At 37.1% G+C, this 19,452-nt stretch overlaps 1 protein-coding gene across 2 annotated transcripts; it reads right to left on the bottom strand.

The window, feature by feature from the left end:
* LOC127794894 (universal stress protein PHOS34) lies at positions 1-14,091 on the bottom strand. Of its 2 annotated transcripts, none has more exons than XM_052326189.1 (2): positions 13,181-14,088; positions 1-414 (listed from the first exon to the last, which is right to left on the bottom strand). In XM_052326189.1, exons 1-2 carry the CDS (start codon positions 13,884-13,886, stop codon positions 395-397), a joined length of 726 nt encoding a protein of 241 aa, XP_052182149.1. In that variant the 5' UTR covers positions 13,887-14,088; the 3' UTR covers positions 1-394. The 2 variants fall into 2 exon arrangements, with proteins under 2 accessions (XP_052182149.1, XP_052182148.1); XM_052326188.1 differs by having other exon boundaries at positions 324-574; positions 13,181-14,091.
* Positions 14,092-19,452: the final 5,361 nt, after the last annotated feature.

Here is a 19,452-nt window from a genome sequence, read left to right as displayed (position 1 = left end):
TCTACAAAATTCCACTTCAAATTAAAAAATAACGTAAAGGAGGATGAGATCACAAAGCAAGAGTCATTTTAGGCAAAATAAAGAGCACCACAATCCATCTAAAAACAACAAAACAATCATTCCAAGCTTTAATAGTTTTCTTCTTTTTTTCTTTTTTCTTTTTTTTTTCTTTTTTTTTTTTTTTTTGGTAATAGAGGTTCATAGTTTTTTTTCTGAACACAACTGAAGTGTACATGCAGCAACAGAACGACCTGAACCAGGAGAAGGTTCCACACTTCAGCACTCCATTGTTGTCGAATGGCACGAGTCTATGCCTACAAAGATGATTCAACAACTTCTGACGCCCCGGCTTCCCAACTTTAAATACATGTCAGTTTCCCGTCACCTGGTTCGCTCAAGAAGCTTTCCCCAGTTCTGAGACCCAGAAGAGTTCCTCAATCACTTTTCATCGAACAAGTAAATGATCAAATGGACATATTATAGAAGCTTTATTTAGAGCACAGTTCTGCTAACATAATAACCAAAGGTAATTATCCATGAGAGATTCAACATTTCCCCATGGCCTTGGCAGTACCTTCATAAAACATATTTCCAAAGCACCACAAAAATTGATCAGGTGGACGAAGAACAATTTGCTTAGCAACAAATCGTCAACAATTTATGTTGTGGGGATACCTCCAGCAAACTATGCGAGCCTACTTCAGGTTTTAGTTTAGAAGTTAAAGCCACCACTCAACTCAGAAGCGCTCCATTCTAAGAGCTCATTCTGCCAACTAAAAAACATCTGGCATTATCTGAAATCTTACAGGATTACTGTGTTCAGCGGGTGCCGGAGGCATAAAGATAATGATAAAAGTGTGGTGATACGATGATGATGTGGATCAGCATTTTTCTTATTTTTCAATTATCAAATAACAGCATCGGCCATAAGTGAAGGTGAAAATTAATCAATCAAATTTGTGATGGATCACCAAAATAAACATATTACAAAATGCGGACCAAGATTAAGCACGGAGAAACAACAATAAGTTGCATGGGACCGAAGTTACCACTGTCCAGTTCCTTTTTAAGAAATTGATAGAAACAGGAACTTTGGTAAGGATAATCAAGGAAATTCCATCCATATGCTAGATATACAAACCAAAACTTTTGTTCTTGTTCGAATCTCTAAAATTTTAGAACAATAAAGCACATATTATATGGCATCATGCCCCTTGCAGCAACATCTTTTCTACATACAGAAACAATTTACATGGCATGTACTCAACTCCAGAAAGCAGGTTAACACGATGCCACCCAAGTCTTAAACATGTGCCAACAAAGAGGAGAGTAGTAGTGTGCAAATAAAAGACAAAACAAAGCCTAATCTCTTGCAAGAGCTTGAAAAGAAAAAGAAAAAGGCAAAAAAAAAGTAGAACCACCTAGAGAACAAAATTGCATTGAAGTCGTCGAAGGTAACATAGCTCAAATCAGAAAGTTGAAAACATAATCATGGAAAACAAACTTGATTGGCTCAATAAAACAAGTCCCTACTTCAACACAAACGCTGGCCCCATATTTGTTTAAGGCAGCAATTACTTTTTGCCAGAACAGGATAATCTCACGGGCACATAAAAAGCCTTTTTCTAATCAAACTTCTGCAGATAAGCAAAGGGTTCCCCATCTCAACCCCACATATTAAGGTACCGGAGCTTAAAGCGAAGTATACTATACCAATTAGAATGGAGGAAAAAATGCTCAAGTGCATCTACAAAAAACACCCACTAAAAATTGAATGCTAAAGCGAAGGCTAAGATCACAGATCAACAGCATGGTTAAAAATAACTTAAAAGTTCAAAGTAAAAAAGCAAAAAGCAGTTAACCTGAAAGTGCAAACAGGGGGAAAAAAAAAAAAGAAAAAACTTTCCTGTTATTTAAAGCTAGGCAAATATTGACCCCTGCTGTTTTAATAAGCTTCTCAATAAAATTATTGCTCATGGTAATGAAAAGTTAGACCAGCATAATTAAACTGTTGGTCTGACTGATAATGCCTAAAATTAGCACCTCAAAGGTCTGAAATTTCCTCTTATTTTCCAGACTGTTGTTGTATTGTCCACCTTAGTTAAGAATATATCAAGTCTCACAATAAGTTATTTTAGTTAAATTGGTGATTTTGGCATTTCAAGACAAGTTTTGAAAATAAATGCAGAGATTATCCCTCCTCTTAACTCTAAGCACTAGTCAAAATAAATTTCCCAATTAGTGAGCTACAATTTAGAGAAGTCCATAGGACAAACAAATTGATAGGAAAGGTTAGTTAAAGATTAACTACTTCAACTAAGCTAGACAAATATGGGCACGTGCATCTTCAACAGCCAGACAAGCATATCATAATATGTTGGTATCATAGATAAGGACTAATTTATCACATCAAAGAAACCAGCAAATTAACAGGTAAGGTCTAAAGTAGTTAAAAGATTAAAATAAAAAAGAGGATAGATAACTTGAAGGACAATTGGAGGATCCACAATTTGAATTCCAACAACGAAAAAAAATAGAATGTACAGGCATGTTTACACACTTGATGACTAAAATAGTCATTTATGAAGAATTTAGATATCATTTGAAGAAAAAGGGTGTTCATCAGAATGTGAAGCAGGTAATCAGACAGAACAAGGAAGAAAATAGAGAGAAATCATCATTCTCAAATGAACAAACAAGGAATGCATTCAAAACAAGAAAATAAAGCCCATTTGTCAGAATCCATGAAAGAAGACTAAAAGAGGCCAAACCAAGAATCATCTCTTATACCTCCAGTATGTCCACAATATCCTACTCCTTGCACAGCCTACCCAGGAGCAGAAACAGAAGGCAAACAAACTTAGCGATCTTGCAGGGAAAATGTGTCCAGAGGTTAGCAAGTCCTAATCCTATACCAGCACCAATCGGTCCTTGTGCCAATTAATCAGGTTAAAATTTATAGTACTGATCTGGAGCTAAGGAAAACAATCTGGATGTCAGTCAAAAGCTCCCAAATATGTTAATAAAAGGATAAAAATAACTGGAGATTGACCAATAAATACAAATCAAGTTGTCACATGTATCCGTACTTCAGAAATTCAGTCCAAATGGAAAGGGCCGAAAGGCATTGACGAAGATCATAGAAACAAATACTTTGGGAACCCATGAATTCAACTTCAAGATAAGGCTCGACACCAATGAGGGACACAACTATTGAGCACAGAAACAAAAAAGTTCATAGAAAAAAAAAAAAGAAAACACAACATTTCATGGCACCAAACCTATCACCACCCACCATAGGTTTAAATCTAAAAGCTATGTAGTATGGATTATTTTGAATTGGTGAATACACGTACTGGTTACCCAAGAGTTCATATATGAAACAGGAAATGTGTTAGCTGAATATGGACAGATAACGCATTTAAAAGAACAAATACATTGAAATGTGAGCGCATGTATCATCAAGCAGAAACTTGTGTTAGAACTTGTCCAAGAGATACTAAGATTTTCCCAATTACAATTGGATTATATCAAGGATCTGCACTGAGTAATTGGATTATATCAAGGATCTGCACTGAGTCCTTACCTCTTTCCTCTTATTATGGATGAACTCACATAACACATCCAATAAAATATGCTTTGTAGATGATAGTGTCTTGATGGACAAAACAAAAGAAAGCATGAATAATAAACTTGAATTATGGAAAAAAGTTTCAAAATTTATGAGTTCTTAACGTAAGTAGGCTGAAAACTACGTACATAAAATGTTAGCTTAGTAAAATAATTTTGAATTTGACTTGGTAAAATAAATAAATAAAATAAAGATAAGTGCATAATATTTTTGTGAAATTTGGAGATTAAATTATCCCAAAAAAGAGCAATTCCAATACCTTGGGTTAATTGTTCAAAGAGAGGAGGAGATTATGGATGATCTCAATAATTGAAGTGGAAAAGTGCACCCAGTATTTTATACAAATGTAAAATCCATTTCAAGCCAAACGGGAAGTTTTATCAAAACAACTATAAAATCATCTTTGTTATATGGCTCAGAAAATTGGGCAATTAAACACTAAGATGTGCAAAATATAAGCATATCTGAGATAGACAAATACAATAGATGTATGGCCATATAAGAAAAGATGCAATAAAAAAAAACAAATCATTCATAATAAGCTTTGTTATTTAAGATAATAAGATAAGGGAGTCACAATTAAAATGGTTTGTACAATTGAAAAGAGAGCCAATACAAGCACCTGTGACGTGGGAAGATGAAATACAAAAATTTATACCGAAAAGGGAAAGAAAGACCAAAGAACTTGATGGGAAACCATTAGACATGACCTATGATTTAGACATAACACATGATATAATAACCTTAAAGAGGATATGACCATGAATAAAAATGATATAGGAGATCTAGAATTCATGTAGTCCGGCCAACTCCACTGTCACACTAAGATCCTAGCGCAACATTAGCAGCCCATTTACAATTTTTGCTGTCTTTTTAGTCATTTCCTTTATGTTATATTGTTATGTTTTTATTTACTTTATGTATTTGTGTTGGTTTGGATATTGCAGCTGTAAGGGGGGTTGTTAGAGATATTCTATTGGGGGGGCCACGAGTAAAGAGGCCTGGGAAAAAAACAAAATAGTTTGTTGTTAGGGGTGGGATCTGTTATGGCAGCACCCAGGCTAGAGGTATAAATATCCTCTAGATTCTGCTTATGGAGGCCAATGGTAAAGATGATTAGGCCACAAACAGTAGAACGAGCCGCTAAAAGTGCAAGGTTACAAGAAATGATTGTAGAAGCACTTATGAAAAAGATAACCACAAGGGGTTAACGGTGGGATCAGCCAGTGGGGGAGTCAAGCATGTTAACAGGGAAGAAGGCAAGAGTGGAGGAGGAATGAAACAAGGGGTAGGGTCCAGCACCGTGCCTTATGGGGAGCAATTAAGAGAGCAAAGAAGGTTGGTTGGCCTTTGTTTTAGGTGTGGGGATAAGTATCATCCCAGACACCAATATAAGAGGTAAATTTTATTGCTGGAAAGAGACAAGAAGGATGAAACTGAGGGGTCCAAAGAAGAAGTAGAAGATGGAGCTGAATCAGAGGAAGAAAACAATGGAGAAATATCACTACATGCACTCAAAGGAGTGACCAACAGCGAGATAATTAAAGTAGTAGGACGTGTGAAGAATCATAACTTGCTGATCCTAATTGATAGCAGAAGCATGCATAGTTTCCTTGATGAAGGAACAACTAAGAGGCTAAAATGCCCTCTCTAAGGAACTCAGCCCCTAAGTGTGACACTGGAAAATGGCAACAGGGTACTTAGCAAATCAGCATGCCACGGGTTTACTTGGGAGATGCAAGGAGAGGAATTTGAGGTAGAGTTGAGGCTGTTACAATTAGGAGGATGTGATGTGGTGTTGGGTGTTGACTAGATGAAGGGAGTAAGCCCCATAAGTTTCGACTTCAATAGAATGGAGGTTTTCTTTGACTAGGGGAGAAAGAAAATGACACTGACTGGGGGAAGGGAGACCCTATCTTGCAAAATGATCTCAAGCAAGAAACTACACAAAATGTTCAAGAACAAATGGTGTCAACTGTCCCAATTGTTCTCGCTGGTGGCTGTGACGGAAGGCTCACTTATGACAATGGAGGAAGGGATGACAATGGAGGAAGGGTCCGAGAAAGAGCTACAAGGAGAAGTACACTTGACTGTCACATCTCAGCCCTAGGAACTTGATCAGGTACATTCTCAACACCTAATTGATGAACTGTTGGAAAACTTTAAGGACTTATTTCTTGAACCCACAGCCTTACCTCCAACCCAAACCTTGGACCACTCCATAAACCTTAAGCCTAGTGTTGAACCCATCAACATCAGGTACTCCCCAATGCAGAAAACCGAAATTGAAAAGATGGTGAAGGATATATTAAACCAATCCTTCATAAGATATAGCCAAAGCCCTTTTGCATCGTCAGTTCTCCTAGTTAAAAAAGAAGGATGGATCTTGGCGGTTTTTGTGTTGATTACCATAAATTGAATACCCTAACCATTAAAGATAAATTCCCTATACCCTTGGTAGAGGACTTGATGGATGAATTACATGATACCCATTTCTTTTCAAAACTTGACCTTAGATCCGACTAGATTAAAATGAAGCCAGAAGATGTCCATAAAACCGCTTTTAGGACACATCACGGCTGTTTTGAATTTTTGGTGATGCCATTTGGGCTCACCAATGCCCCGGCCACATTTCAGTCCCTAATAAACCAAATCTTTGAGCCATACCTAAGAAAATTTATCCCAGTATTCTTTGACGACATCCTTGTGTATAGCCCCACCTTGGACCAACATATATCTCACCTAAAAAGCACCTTTGAGGTCCTTGGAGCTAACCAACTTTTCATCAAAAGGTTAAAATGTGCATTTGGACAGAATCAAGTGGAGTATTTGGGGCATTTAATTTCTAGGGCAGGGGTTAGTACTGATCCTAAGAAGGTAGAAGCCACGTTGGTTTGGCCCAAACTCACCACAGTGAGAGCCTTGAGGGGATTTCTTGGGTTGACGAGTTATTATCGTCAATTTGTCAAAAGAAACGGGACCATAAGTAAACCTCTAACAGACCTCTTAAAGAAGGGAAGCTTTAGTTGGGGGCAGGAGGCCGAGGCAGCATTTGAGAGGTTGAAGAGGGCAGTGAGTAAGGTTCATGTTTTTGGGCAAACCAACTTTAGCCAACTGTTTATGGTAGAAATAGATGCTTGTGGGAGTGGCATTGGGGGGGTATTAACCCAAAAGGGAAGACCCTTAGCCTTCTTAAGCCAAGCTCTAAGTGGGAGGCAATTTGTCAAAGGATATGGGACCATAAGTAAACCTCTAACAAACCTCTTAAAAAAGGGAAGCTTTAGTTGGGGGCAGGAGGCTGAGGCAGCATTTGAGAGGTTGAAGAGGGCAATGAGTAAAGTTCATGTTTTTGGGCTACCCGACTTTAGCCAACTGTTTGTGGTAGAAATAGATGCTTGTGGGAGTGGCATTGGGGCGGTATTAACCCAAAAGGGAAGACCCTTAGTCTTCTTAAGCCAAGCTCTAAGTGGGAGGCATCTTGGCCTAAGTATATATAAGAAAGAATTCTTAGCGGTTTTGATGGCAGTTGATAAGTGGCATCATTACTTGGAGGGGGATAAATTTATAATTAAGACAGACCACGAGAATTTGAAATTTTTGTTGCAACAAAAATTATAAACTCAACTGGGATGGCCAAATTAATGGGGTTGGATTATTCAATATAATATAGGAAGGGCAAAGAGAATGTGGCAATAGATGCCCTCTCAAGATGCCATGACCATGAGGATGGGAATTTGGTAGCCGTAACGGTGGTACCAAAGTGGTGTAAAGAAATGGTGGATATTTACAAAAGGGATGAGCAAGTGCAAGAACTCATACAAAGAATGGCTATGGGATCACAAGGAACTAATGGCTATACCCTAAGAGAAGGGATGTTGCGGGTTCATAGCAGGGTGGTCACTGGCAGCAAGGGGGACCATAGGGAAAAATTTTGCAATCACTGCATGAGTCTTCTTTAGGGGGACATTCAGTGGTCCAAAATACCTATTTGAGGGTGAAGCAATTGTTCCATTGGCCGAAATTGAAGATTGACGTGAGAGAAATTGTGTTATCTTGCGACACTTGCAAGAGGTGCAAATATGAGAATGTTGCATACCTCAAATTGCTCTAGCCCCTACCAATTCCTAACCAAGCTTGGAGTGTCCATGGATTTCATTGAGGATTTACCTAAGTCAGAAAGGAAAGATAGCGTGCTAGTTGTGGTGGATAAGTTCACTAAATTTGCACATTTCATAGGTTTGGCTCACCCCTATACGGCCTAAGAGGTGGCCAGGGCATTCATGGACCAGATAGTGGCTCTACATGGGGTTCCAAGATTTATCATATCGAACAAGGACAAAATATTCACCAACACCTTTTGGCAAGAATTGGAAAGAATTGATGAGGTCAATGGGGATAAAACTCAACATGTCAACTGCTTAGCATCCCCAAACGGATGGGCAAACGGAAAGAGTGAATTAGAGTTTGGAAACCTATCTTAGGTGCATTTGTATCTTACATCCTAACTAGTGGCGCAGATGGCTTGCATTGGCCCAGTGGTGGCCTAATTCTACCGACCACACCACCCTAAAAATGTCCCCATTTGAAGCCAATTACAATTACAAGCCCCCTATATTACCAGCCATAGGAGGACAAGCTACAGCTGCTTCAATAGAAGAGTATTTGCAGCAAAGGAGGGTGATACTTAGACAGCTGAAACAGGAATTGACCTCTGCCCAAAATAGAATGAAGCAACATGCAAACCAGAGGAGAAGTGATAGAGAGTTGGAGGTTGGGAAGAAGGTTTATTTGCGACTGAGACACCCCCATTGGAGGTCCATTACTCAAGGATTGGTTACAAAGCTGACTCCCCGATATTTTGGTCCGTTCCCTATTGTAGCTAAGGTTGGAAAGGTATCCTACCAGTTGCAGCTTCCAAAAGGATCACGAATTCATCACATCTTCCATGTATCTCTCTTGAAAAGGTCATCAGGCAAGGAGCAAGTCAATCCCGAACTACCATCATTGCCTAAGGAAAAGAAAAGAGTGGAAGAACCAGAAGCAATATTGGACCGAAGGGTGATCTATAACCATGGAGTCCCTCTCATTCAGGTGCTGGTCAAGTGGAAGCACGAGGACAAAGGAAGCAGCACCTGGGAGTATTTGCCAAGCCTTCTTCAGCAATTCCCAAGAATTACCAGCCTCCTCAGCATTTCTTGAGGACAAGAAATGTTTCAAGGAAGAGGCAATTGTCACACACTAAGATCTTAGCACGACATTGGCAGCCCATTTACAATTTCCGTTGTCTTCTTAGTCATTTCCTTAATGTTATATTGTTATGTTTTTATTTACTTTATGTATTTGTGTTGGTTTGGATATTACAGCAGTAAGGGGGTTATTAGAGATATTCTATAGGGGAGGCCACGTGTAAAAAGACTTGGGAAAAACACAAAATAGTTTGTTGTTAGGGGTGGGATCTACTATGGCAGCACCCAGGCTAGAGGTATAAATATCCTCTAGACTCTGCTTGTGGAGGCATGTGAAATTTCAATAGAAATTCTATCTTTCCCTCTATTTTCATCTCTATCTATGTTTCTCCTCTCCCTCTAATTCCAATCTCTCTTTGCCGCCACCTTCTTCTCCAAATTCCCCACTGCACTCTCTAATTCTGATGCAGTCACCAATCAAGACCAGGCCCAAAGTCGACCCGACCAAATCGGAACAGTATCACCAGAATAATAGCATCAGAACAATATTTTAATACTTCATATATTTTAAGATTCTATTTGATTTAGAATTCTACTTCAAGTTTCTACTTGATTTAGGATTCTACTTCATGTTTGATTAGGATTTTATTTTTATTAGGATTCTAGTTGACTTTTACTTAGGATTTATTTCTATTAGAATTCTAGTTGAATTTTAGTTACAAATATTAGAAGGATTTGGATTAGCCAAACACTATAAATATACAAAGAAGTTAGGGGTTGTAATCAAATTTCAACAACCTATTTGGATTTTCTTAGCAAAACAGTCTTGTTTTTGCGTCTTCTTGAATGTCAAGCTTCGGCCATTGAAGTTTGTTCTTTCAATGGTTTATTTTGGTGTCTCTTTTTCACACCCACGCTACATGCTGCGTCAGGTGGTATCAAAACGATTCATCAACCAATCAGATGGTCAATCTTGAAGGTAACGATAGCAACCAGCCTCGTGATGGTGATCGGGGCTACCCGCGGTTTGGAGAGCAATCGAAGAACAACGGGAAATAACTCGTACAATGCAGCAGCAATTGGAGTGAATCCGCAACCAATTGGGTGTTTTACAATGAGTTAAGGATAATCGAAACCAGACTAATGGCGTGAATCAAGCCGGTTACATTAAACCAGGAAGACCAGCCATTAATCATGTCCTCATTAATCCTAAAAGACCAATGATGGATGAAAGCGATGATGAGGATGATATTGGTCGTATGATAGCCAACCCTAGTGCTAGAAGGGTTAGGAGGAATGCGCAACAACACAACCATTGGGGAAACAATGAGTATAAACTAAAGAATGAATTTTCGGTGAGTTTGGAGCTTGATCTCGAACATTATGTTGTCCCAACAACCTCCACGTTTGCAAACTCAAGTCTGGTTTATGCTGCTAAGATGACAGAAACTCCAAGGTTGTTGACTCATACTGGGATATTTTCCAGTCCCGAGGGCTCAGGCATTGCTTCGCTATCCAAGGATAGTGATGTTTCTTCTGATCGATGTGCGACTATAAAGGAGATGGAAGCCATGGTAACAGATCCTTCTACAATTTATTTAGGCTCCGACATGGTTGAATCAAAGCCAATAGGAACATATTCACCTTTGCGATTGCAAAAGCAAGATGGTCACAGGGGTCTCTTTGTGAATAGAGGTGTTGGATCTCCCAAGCTAATTAACTCAGGTAGTGCAACTGCTTTCGATATTAATCTGAAATTAGATTCTGAAACTAAGAATGTTGTAGCAGCTACTATTATAGCTAATCAAGTGTCTGGACCAAAGAAGGATACAAGCATCAATATTTTAAGTAATGGAGAGACTGGTAGTTATGGAATAAGCCTCTATTCGAAACAATTGCAAAAGAATGATTCTCCATGCAAGAAAAATCTACGGATGAATTCGGAAACTGTTGAGAAATCAAAATCAAGAAAGCGGATGAGAGGAAAAGGACCTATGATAAGATCTACCAAATTAGAGAAGCGCTCAAGATGGAAGGTTCCTCAATCTAATAGTAATAATACAATGGAGGCAGAGGGCAACAAACATGGTGATGGTTGGACCCATGCCAACAAAGATAGGGCTAAGAGGGGAAGGAATGTCTTTTCTTATGTTCCATTAGCAGAAAAGTTCAAGCAGTTCAAGAAAATGTCAAGCAAAAGTTGCACAAATAAGAAGTACAAGGCGATAGCTGAGAAGCATAGGAAGCACAAGATATTTGAGGTTGGAGATGAAGTTATGATATTCTTGAAAAAAGAACGGATTCCAGCAGGAAAGCAGAACAAGCTCAAGCCAAAGAAATATGGTCCTTACAAGATTCCAAAGAAGACCAATGATAATGCTCATGTTGTGGATTTGCCTAATCATATGGGTATTTCTAAACATTCAATGTGGCTAATCTCTCTTTGTACTTTCCGAACGTGGATTTGTCCTACCCGGATCAAAATTCGAGGTCAAATTTTTTCTCAAATGGAGGTAAATGATGCGGTTACCAATCAAAACCTAGCCCAAGGCCGACCCGACCAAATCGGAACAGTATTATCGGAATAGTAGCGCTAGAATAATATTTTAATACTTCATATGTTTTAGGATTCTACCTTCATGTTTCTACTTAATTTAGGATTCTACTTCATATTTGATTAGGATTTTATTTTTATTAAGATTCTAGTTGACTTTTACTTAGGATTATTTCTATTAGGATTCTAGTTGAATTTTAGTTACAAATATTAAAAGGATTTGGATTAGCCAAACACTATAAATATACCTAGAAGTTAGGGGTTGTAATCAAGTTTCTCTCAATGAAATTTCAACAACCTATTTGGATTTTCTTAGCAAAACAGTCTTGTTTTTGCATTTTCTTGAAAGCCAAGCTTCGGCCATTGAAGTTTGTTCTTTCAAGGGTTTATTTTGGTGTATCTTTTTCACACCCACGCTACTCGCTATGTCAAATTCACACCGAATTAGAAGGTGGTTCTCATTGTCACATTGGAGTTGTGACATCCACCTAGTGTGGAATTACAGCTTGTGTTGTTTTGTATAAAATTCTCACTCTATACAACATAGTTATATTCTAGTTTATGAACACAATTTATATCAACAAATTAAAATATCCTCTTAACTGCCCATATGGTACATGGATTAACAGGAGATATTACCTCATGCCATGGTAATCCCATGTTTGGAATACCATATCAGGTGGGATTAGATAAGCCATGGCGTAGCAAAGCCCACAAATATGGGATTATATAATCCCACTTCCCCCATGGGATTATTTAATCCCATTTTGGTGGCATTAAAAGTGTTGACAAGTTGGACCATTTTACCCTGATATATAAAAGCCCAGATATCTCTTCTTCTCTCCTCTCTCATCTACCCATCTGGTGGCTGGCAACTCCCAATCTGGGAGCTTCTCCAAAATCTGCGAGCTTCTCCCATGGTGGACTGTCATCCGCCATGGAAGCTTCAACTGAAGCTTCCAGATTTGGAAGCTCCAACAGCTTTCATCAGCGATGCCGCAGTTGCTGGCAAGTGGCAACTCTGGCGGTGGGTTTCCAGCAGTGATGGATTGCCAGAGGTGTTTTAAAAAGTCCAGTTATAGTCTATACCTCATTCAAAATTTACATACCAAACATGGGATGATATTACCTAAAGCTCATATCTCCTTATATCAAACATGGGTAGGGATTATTTAATCCCATCACTAACTAAGCCGGATACCAAATGCCAATAAGATTTTAAATTTAGTCAACTCCCATATCGACATGAGAATTAGATAAGCCCTAAGCTTGGACAAATTAATTGCACCTGAAAGTCATGCCAAGACCAAGTAACATAATCTAAAAGCACAAGGCTAGTTGAACATATCACTAGGAAACCACCTCCCAACCTTAGAGACCTCCAAAGCATGAGCAAGTCAAACAACTGCAGTCGGTTTACAACAACATACAAAAATAAATTCACATCCATGCGTTTCCAGGCAAAGCAATGCATAGCAAGGGTGCCATTGAGCAGTTGGAGGAAATTAGAATTTCAATTGCAATTGAGAACTTTTGACTGCAGTTGCACAAACACTCGCTCCAACACACCACAAGAGAAGAAAAAACCCAGAATTCTACTCATCCACGATGGGACTAAATCCGCAGTCACAAGGATAATTACAGCAATAAACATTACAGACTGAACCCCCGAGGTTTAAAGTTAAAAGAAATTCACACAAGAAGAGCCACGTTGAGAAACTCCAATGGACCCAAACCAAGCCCATATAGACCCATTATCAAGTATGTTGAATAATCAAATTTCCCCCAAAAGCAAGAAAGAAATTTAACCTGTTTGCTTATCAGAGGCATCATGGAACTCCGGCTCCTCCTCCGGCAACGGGTGCAGCCCCTTGCCGTCGTCCACCGCCCCGGCGTCGCCATCGCCGCCGCCGCCATCTTTATCATCAGGAAACCTGACGACAACAACGGGACAAACGCAGTGTTGCACGCAGTAATCACTGACACTTCCCAAGCGGCCCTTGGTGTTGCGTCTGGAAGCCCCAAACCCTCGGCTGCCCATAATCACAGCGCTCAACCCTAACCTCTCCACCTCCAAGCACAGCCTCTCCTTCATGTCGTGATCTTTCACTATGTGAATCTTGAAAGGGATCTGAGCGTCCACCAGAGGCTGGGCCAAGTCGTTCGCCTTCGAGACCGTGAATGCGTCGAAATCGTCCTCGAGCTTGCGCTGCGACTCTTCGTCGGTCGAGTTGTCGGACGGGGGGTGGGTGGGGCCCCAATCGGCGCCGTAGAGGACGGAGGTGGGGCGGACGTGCAGGAGGATCACGGCATCGCCGCGGCGGAGGTAGTTCTGCACCGCCCATTTCACGGCGTATGCGCTCTCGTCGCTCAGATCCACCGCAATCGCGATCCTCCGCTGGGCTCCAGTCGTCGGCGTCCCCGATTGGCTCAGTGGATAACGAGGCGATGACGGCTGCACCATGATGGCAGCCGGCCGTCGCTCGACTTCCGGCGGCCTCTTCGGTGACGCCATGACTAATGATTATGGGGATGTAGAAGTACTTGGGAAGAGAAAATATTAGGGCTTTTGGATGGATTGAGGGCTTGGCTCTACACTCTCGACTGAAGGATGATCGTTGGATGACTGTCGATTTTCATCTAAGAATGTTTCGGAATTTCCGATAAAGAAGCATCGAGGAAGAAAGAGGATGGTGATTGTCTGAGGTCGAGTCCACCGAGTCTCTAAGTTCTGTTTGGTAACTGGTATGGTATTTTAGATATTGAGTTGTTTGGCTCTCAGAAAAAAAAACAAAATATGAATTCTTTATATTTTGTTGGAAATTGGAATAATGATTTTATTAAATTTTATTCTTTTGATTTCTTTACCTTTCCATTTTATTGATGATCTATATTTTTATTTTGATTGCGTTATTCTGTGCAATGCACAAATTTTATTGTAAATAAATAATAGTAATATTTGAGTTATATTTTTTATAAATATTGTTAGTATTAATTTTTAATTTTTTATAAAATAAATTTTTACATGAAATATATTATAGATTTTGTCACGTTTGTTAGCAAAAGTGTTATCCATGATAATTTTGTTGATGAAGTTAAAAAAAAATTCTTATCTATTTGATTTTATCAGTTGGAATTGAAAATGTATTGTTTGAAAGGATATGATTATTGATTTGTAACCCTTTAGTTTGTTTTTAATTTTTTGTTGTTGGAGTTAGTGGTTGAAATGTTTGTTTAATTTTTTTTTCTCTTCAAATTTTTTAAGTAGGATTTGAAATTGTCCAAATTGGTAGATCTTACTAAGTTGGCCTTTTTTTTTTCCCTAAAATTCGTTAAACTCAATGTTTTATTTGAGTTATTGAGTTAAGCTAAATTGAACTCTAATTTTTGAAGTATTTCATCAAATTGAGCTCAAAATCTAGAAATAAAACTCATCAAGCTTGAGTGGAGTTTTGAACTTTGTAATTGCATTGAGCTTAAGACTGGCACTATGTTAACTTGACTCAGGTTAATTATAAACCTAATTCCATATTTTTAAAAAAATAATAATAATTTGAAAAACAGTCGCATGTTTATACATTTAGACTCATACAAATAATACAATTATTATAATGCCCAGCCTATTTGCAAACCATCACTCCTAAAGCATCACTATTGCCATTATATCAACATCTCAACCACATATAGGTTTTTTATCATAAAAGTTTAAGTAATAATAAATTAACAAAAATTTTAGATAATGATTTATAATAAAAGAGTATGTAGTTCAGTATATTTACTATAAATACTTAATAAAACTTGCAATTAAATTGAAGTTGTAGTCACGTGTCATTAAATTATAAAACATTTCTCATAAAAATTATAATATTCTATCTTATATGAAATCTAATCCGAATAGATTAATTTTCTCTTTTTGTTTTGTTGTTCATCTTCATCTTCATTGTCCTAATCCAAGTCTACTTTGTTCTTCATTTTTTATTCTGAAATATTTAAAATTTCTGTGTTAGAAATCCTATAATTTTTTTAATTGAAAATTTTGTAAGTAGCTTTTTTTAATTAAGAAATTTGAGTTTAATAAATAAATAAAGAATTAGCTCAAACCCTTCAAGTTTCTGAAGCTTAGATCCTTTACTTTCTTTGACCTGCAACCGATGATTAGTAATGTATATTTTTAAAATAAATTATTCCTAATATAAGTTTCTTTGTAAAATTTTGAGGAAAGCATATTGATACATTTTTTAGCTAATGTGACCAAAATAGAGGGAATGTGAAAAATAAATCAAACATTTGACTCTAATGGAAGTGGGACTCACGACTTTGCAAGGTATGTAAATAAGCATTTTATGAAATTTGAGGTATTAGAAATATTTTAATATGGATTATGGAATCTTGCTTTAAATGAAAATGGGTTTTTCTTGAATATTGGACAAAGTCAAATAAAATAAGAGTAATAATAATAGCATATATATATATATATATATATAAGTGAGGAAAAGAGAAGAAAAAGAAAAAGAAGGAAAATAAAGAAAAGGGGGGGCATTCGTGAGAGGGAGAAATGAGAGAAGTTAGGCTTCTTCCATTCTTCTTCTTCTTCTTCTACTTTTTTATTCTTATGGATTTTGATTTTTTTAATATTTTTATTGAATCCAAATAGGGGTACTTTCTTATTTACATTTATGTATTAAAGTAAATGGAAGGTAAAATATAAATTAAACAAAATGAGGACATTTACTTAAACTAAAGAAATGTAAATATGTTATAATGTTTTCAAAATTCATTCTGTTGAAAATCTTCTTCATCTGTCGACTGTGTGCTTCAATCTGTCAACTATGCATAAGAATAGTCGATTATGCTTGTTCAGTCTGTCGACTATATCTTACATCTGTCGACTATTTTTGCGTCTGTCAACTATTGTGAAAAGATAGTCGACTATGCTATTTCATCTGTCGACTATTTTTGTTCTGTAAATTCAAACTTTTCTTCACATTTTCACATCTGTCGACTATACACTTGTATCTGTCGACTATGGGATTTTTGTGTTATAAGATAATCGACTATGCTTTTTTGTCTGTCGACTATGGCTAGTTTTATTTGATAAAATAGTCGACTAACCTATTTTCTCTGTCGACTATGTGTTTCGCAGAAAGCTTCCAACGGCTATTTTTTCAAATCCCAACGGCTCCAAACGGCTTCATTTCTCTTCAATCTTGTGGGAAGCTTATATATACATGTCATGGATGATCAAGAGAAGACTAATGGACGGAAACGAGATGATCTAAATATTACAAATCATTTTATTCGTGCTTACAGTGTTCTCTGTGCTTTCATTGTTATATTTTTCTATGCAAGGCTTTGTTCTATCATTGTAAATCTATTCTTAAGCCTAGTTTTCATTGTAAGAGAACTTGTAACTAAGAGTGTTAACTCTCATCTTCTCTCTTTCATTTGTATCGTTGTTATTTTCCTAGCTTGTGTAGCTAGAAGGCCCATTTGAGTGGGAGATTGTAATTCCTAGTCTCGGACTAGAGGACCTACTCGGGTTGAGTAAGGTGTTGATAGTGGATGGTTTGAAAAATCCTTGGTGAGGAGCTAAGGTAGTGGATTAGGCTTGGGTTAAGCCGAACCACTATAAATCTTTGTGTTCTCTCTTACTTATGTTTCTTTTTATTTGTTTATCACTGCTAGCATTTCATTATCCTCATGTGCATTGAGTTATTTATTTTCAATCAAAAGGATTTCAAAGTTCTATCAATTAAGTTTTTTTAAAATAACCAATTCATCCCCCCTCTTGGTGTGTGCCATAAAACCTACTGTTCTAACAGGGTGTTGGATTTTTATCATCTTAATCTTCTCTTGCTTGTTTTTCCCCTATTTTGGGTTAAGGATAAGTGTAGTGACTTTTGGTGGAACTTCTTCAAGTGGTGTCCTTCAAAAATGTGATTAAGGCAAGTTCTACTCCTCTATTCCTCTTCTAAATCTTTAAATCATATTGTATTGAGGATTAATTAAGGAAAAAAAAACCATGCTTTTCATGTTCTTAGTTGAGATTTACGTAAAAATCTTTGCAAATTTCCCTAAGGTGATGTAGGAATCGACTGAGCCTCAAAAGTCGACTTTCCTTGAGTCAAAAGTCGACTCCTACGATAGACTATATTGTGCACCTTATATTATTTTTGCCATAACCTTTCTCCCAGATATCAGAATTAAGATCCGTTTGTTAAGTTATAAACTAAACTCGATAGGCTTCGATTTGATATATTATGGATATTATTTGGAAAAGTTTTGAAAGGTTTCCCTAGGGTCTAAATTTATACCTAATGGAATTGAGAGTTCAACCCACGTTCCGTGGCATTACATGAATCGAGTTTTGGGTCTCGTGAATAACTATTATGAGAGATGGTTAAGATGCATATTTGGGTTGCGTTTCATGCATTATCATGTTATGGTATATATATGTGTGTGAGCCTAAGTATTGGGTGGAACTGATTGACCTCAAGGGTCATGTGTGGTCACGAGCACCGCCCTTAGAGTGGAGCTATCCGGACCCAATGACCTTGTGGCATGTGAATTGGTTATAACCCTGGGTGGGAGTTGATTGTCCTCAAGAGTTATATGTACTCATGAGCATAGCCCTAGGGTGGAGTTGTTTGGCCCCAAGCTTCCATTGTTAATTGTATAAGCTAATGAGATTTATATGTGTGCATATATTTTCTTTTGTTCATGGGACTGATGTGTGTGATTTGTTGGGCTTTATTCCTTTTCCCTATGGGTTTACCTTGGACGGGTTATGGTGAATTATTCATGTTGTACTATGATTTCCATTATCATTCGTTGTTATGCTTATTAGGCCTTGTGGGTCATTTTCTTGCTTCTTCCATCATTCTAGGAAAAAACAAAACTAAAGCTGAAGGCCTATCTAGCAAGGGTGGATCTTTGGGGACTTAGCTGTGTACAGGGATTACTTAAAAATAAGCTCATTTGATGTCTTTTATTGTATTGCTAAGAACTTGTCAGTCTCTTATATTTTGAAAGCCTATGTATATGTTGTTGTGGTCATGACTTAGGATATTGCATCTAATGGAAGTTTAGTACATATGTACTTGTGTCATGAGTGGATGTACATATTTGGTAATGCAGGGAGTGTTTATGGATGTTTTGATGTTATGTCTTTCTTTTTGGTTGTTGGGTTGAATGTTCTTATTCTAGTTGTTTCTTTATCATTTTATTGATGATCTCCTCACAAATCCTCTATGCTAGCGAGGCTTCAAGTGGCGGGTCGTTACGCTACTTGGATGTGTAAAATTCAAGTGGAATAAAAAATTATTAGGCTCAATAATATTATTAGATTAGATTAGATAGATGCAATGTATGCACTTACGTATATTCAAAGAATATATATATATAGTTGCTCTCAAGGCACCAGTAGGTCGTGGATTCAATTCCTTATCTCACGTAATAAGGCAAAGTCTCCACTTACGATTTATCTCATCTGCTGAAATTGAGGGCACGAATGGCAGGGGACCGCATAAGGGCGATAATCCCAAAGAATGTATATATAGTTAATTAATTAATAAAATAATAATCATTAAATTATAAATATTTTAAAAATTTAGAAATCACCACAAAAATTAGAAAAATCTAATACTAATTCAAGAAAAATCTAAAATATTCATTTATTATTATAAAATTAGAAAAATGAAATATTCATCAAAGAAGATGTTAGATTCAACCTTTATTTACAAGTGATGCTAGGAATCCTACAATTTTTTTTAATTGAAAATTATGTAAGTAACTTTTTTTTATTAAGAAAATTGAGTTTAATAAATAAATAAAAGAATTATCTCAAACCCTTTAAGTTCTTAAAACTTAAATTATTTGTTTTCTTTGACTTGCAACTGATTATTATTACTGTACATTTTTAACATAAAGATTTCTATCATAAGTTTTCTTGTAAAATTTTGAGGAAAGCGTATTCATACCTTTTTTTTTTCTTGTTGGAAACTATTGTTTAATTCTAGTTCAAATGGTTATATAGGTGCAACTTACTTTAATAGTATTAAATATTTATTAATAGGAAGTGT

The sequence above is a fragment of the Diospyros lotus genome, chromosome 2, assembly GCF_014633365.1.
Source record: "Diospyros lotus cultivar Yz01 chromosome 2, ASM1463336v1, whole genome shotgun sequence".
Taxonomy (NCBI): Eukaryota; Viridiplantae; Streptophyta; class Magnoliopsida; order Ericales; family Ebenaceae; genus Diospyros; species Diospyros lotus.
The sequence above is the reverse complement of the archived record's forward strand: the minus strand, read 5'-3'. Positions and strand labels throughout refer to the sequence as shown.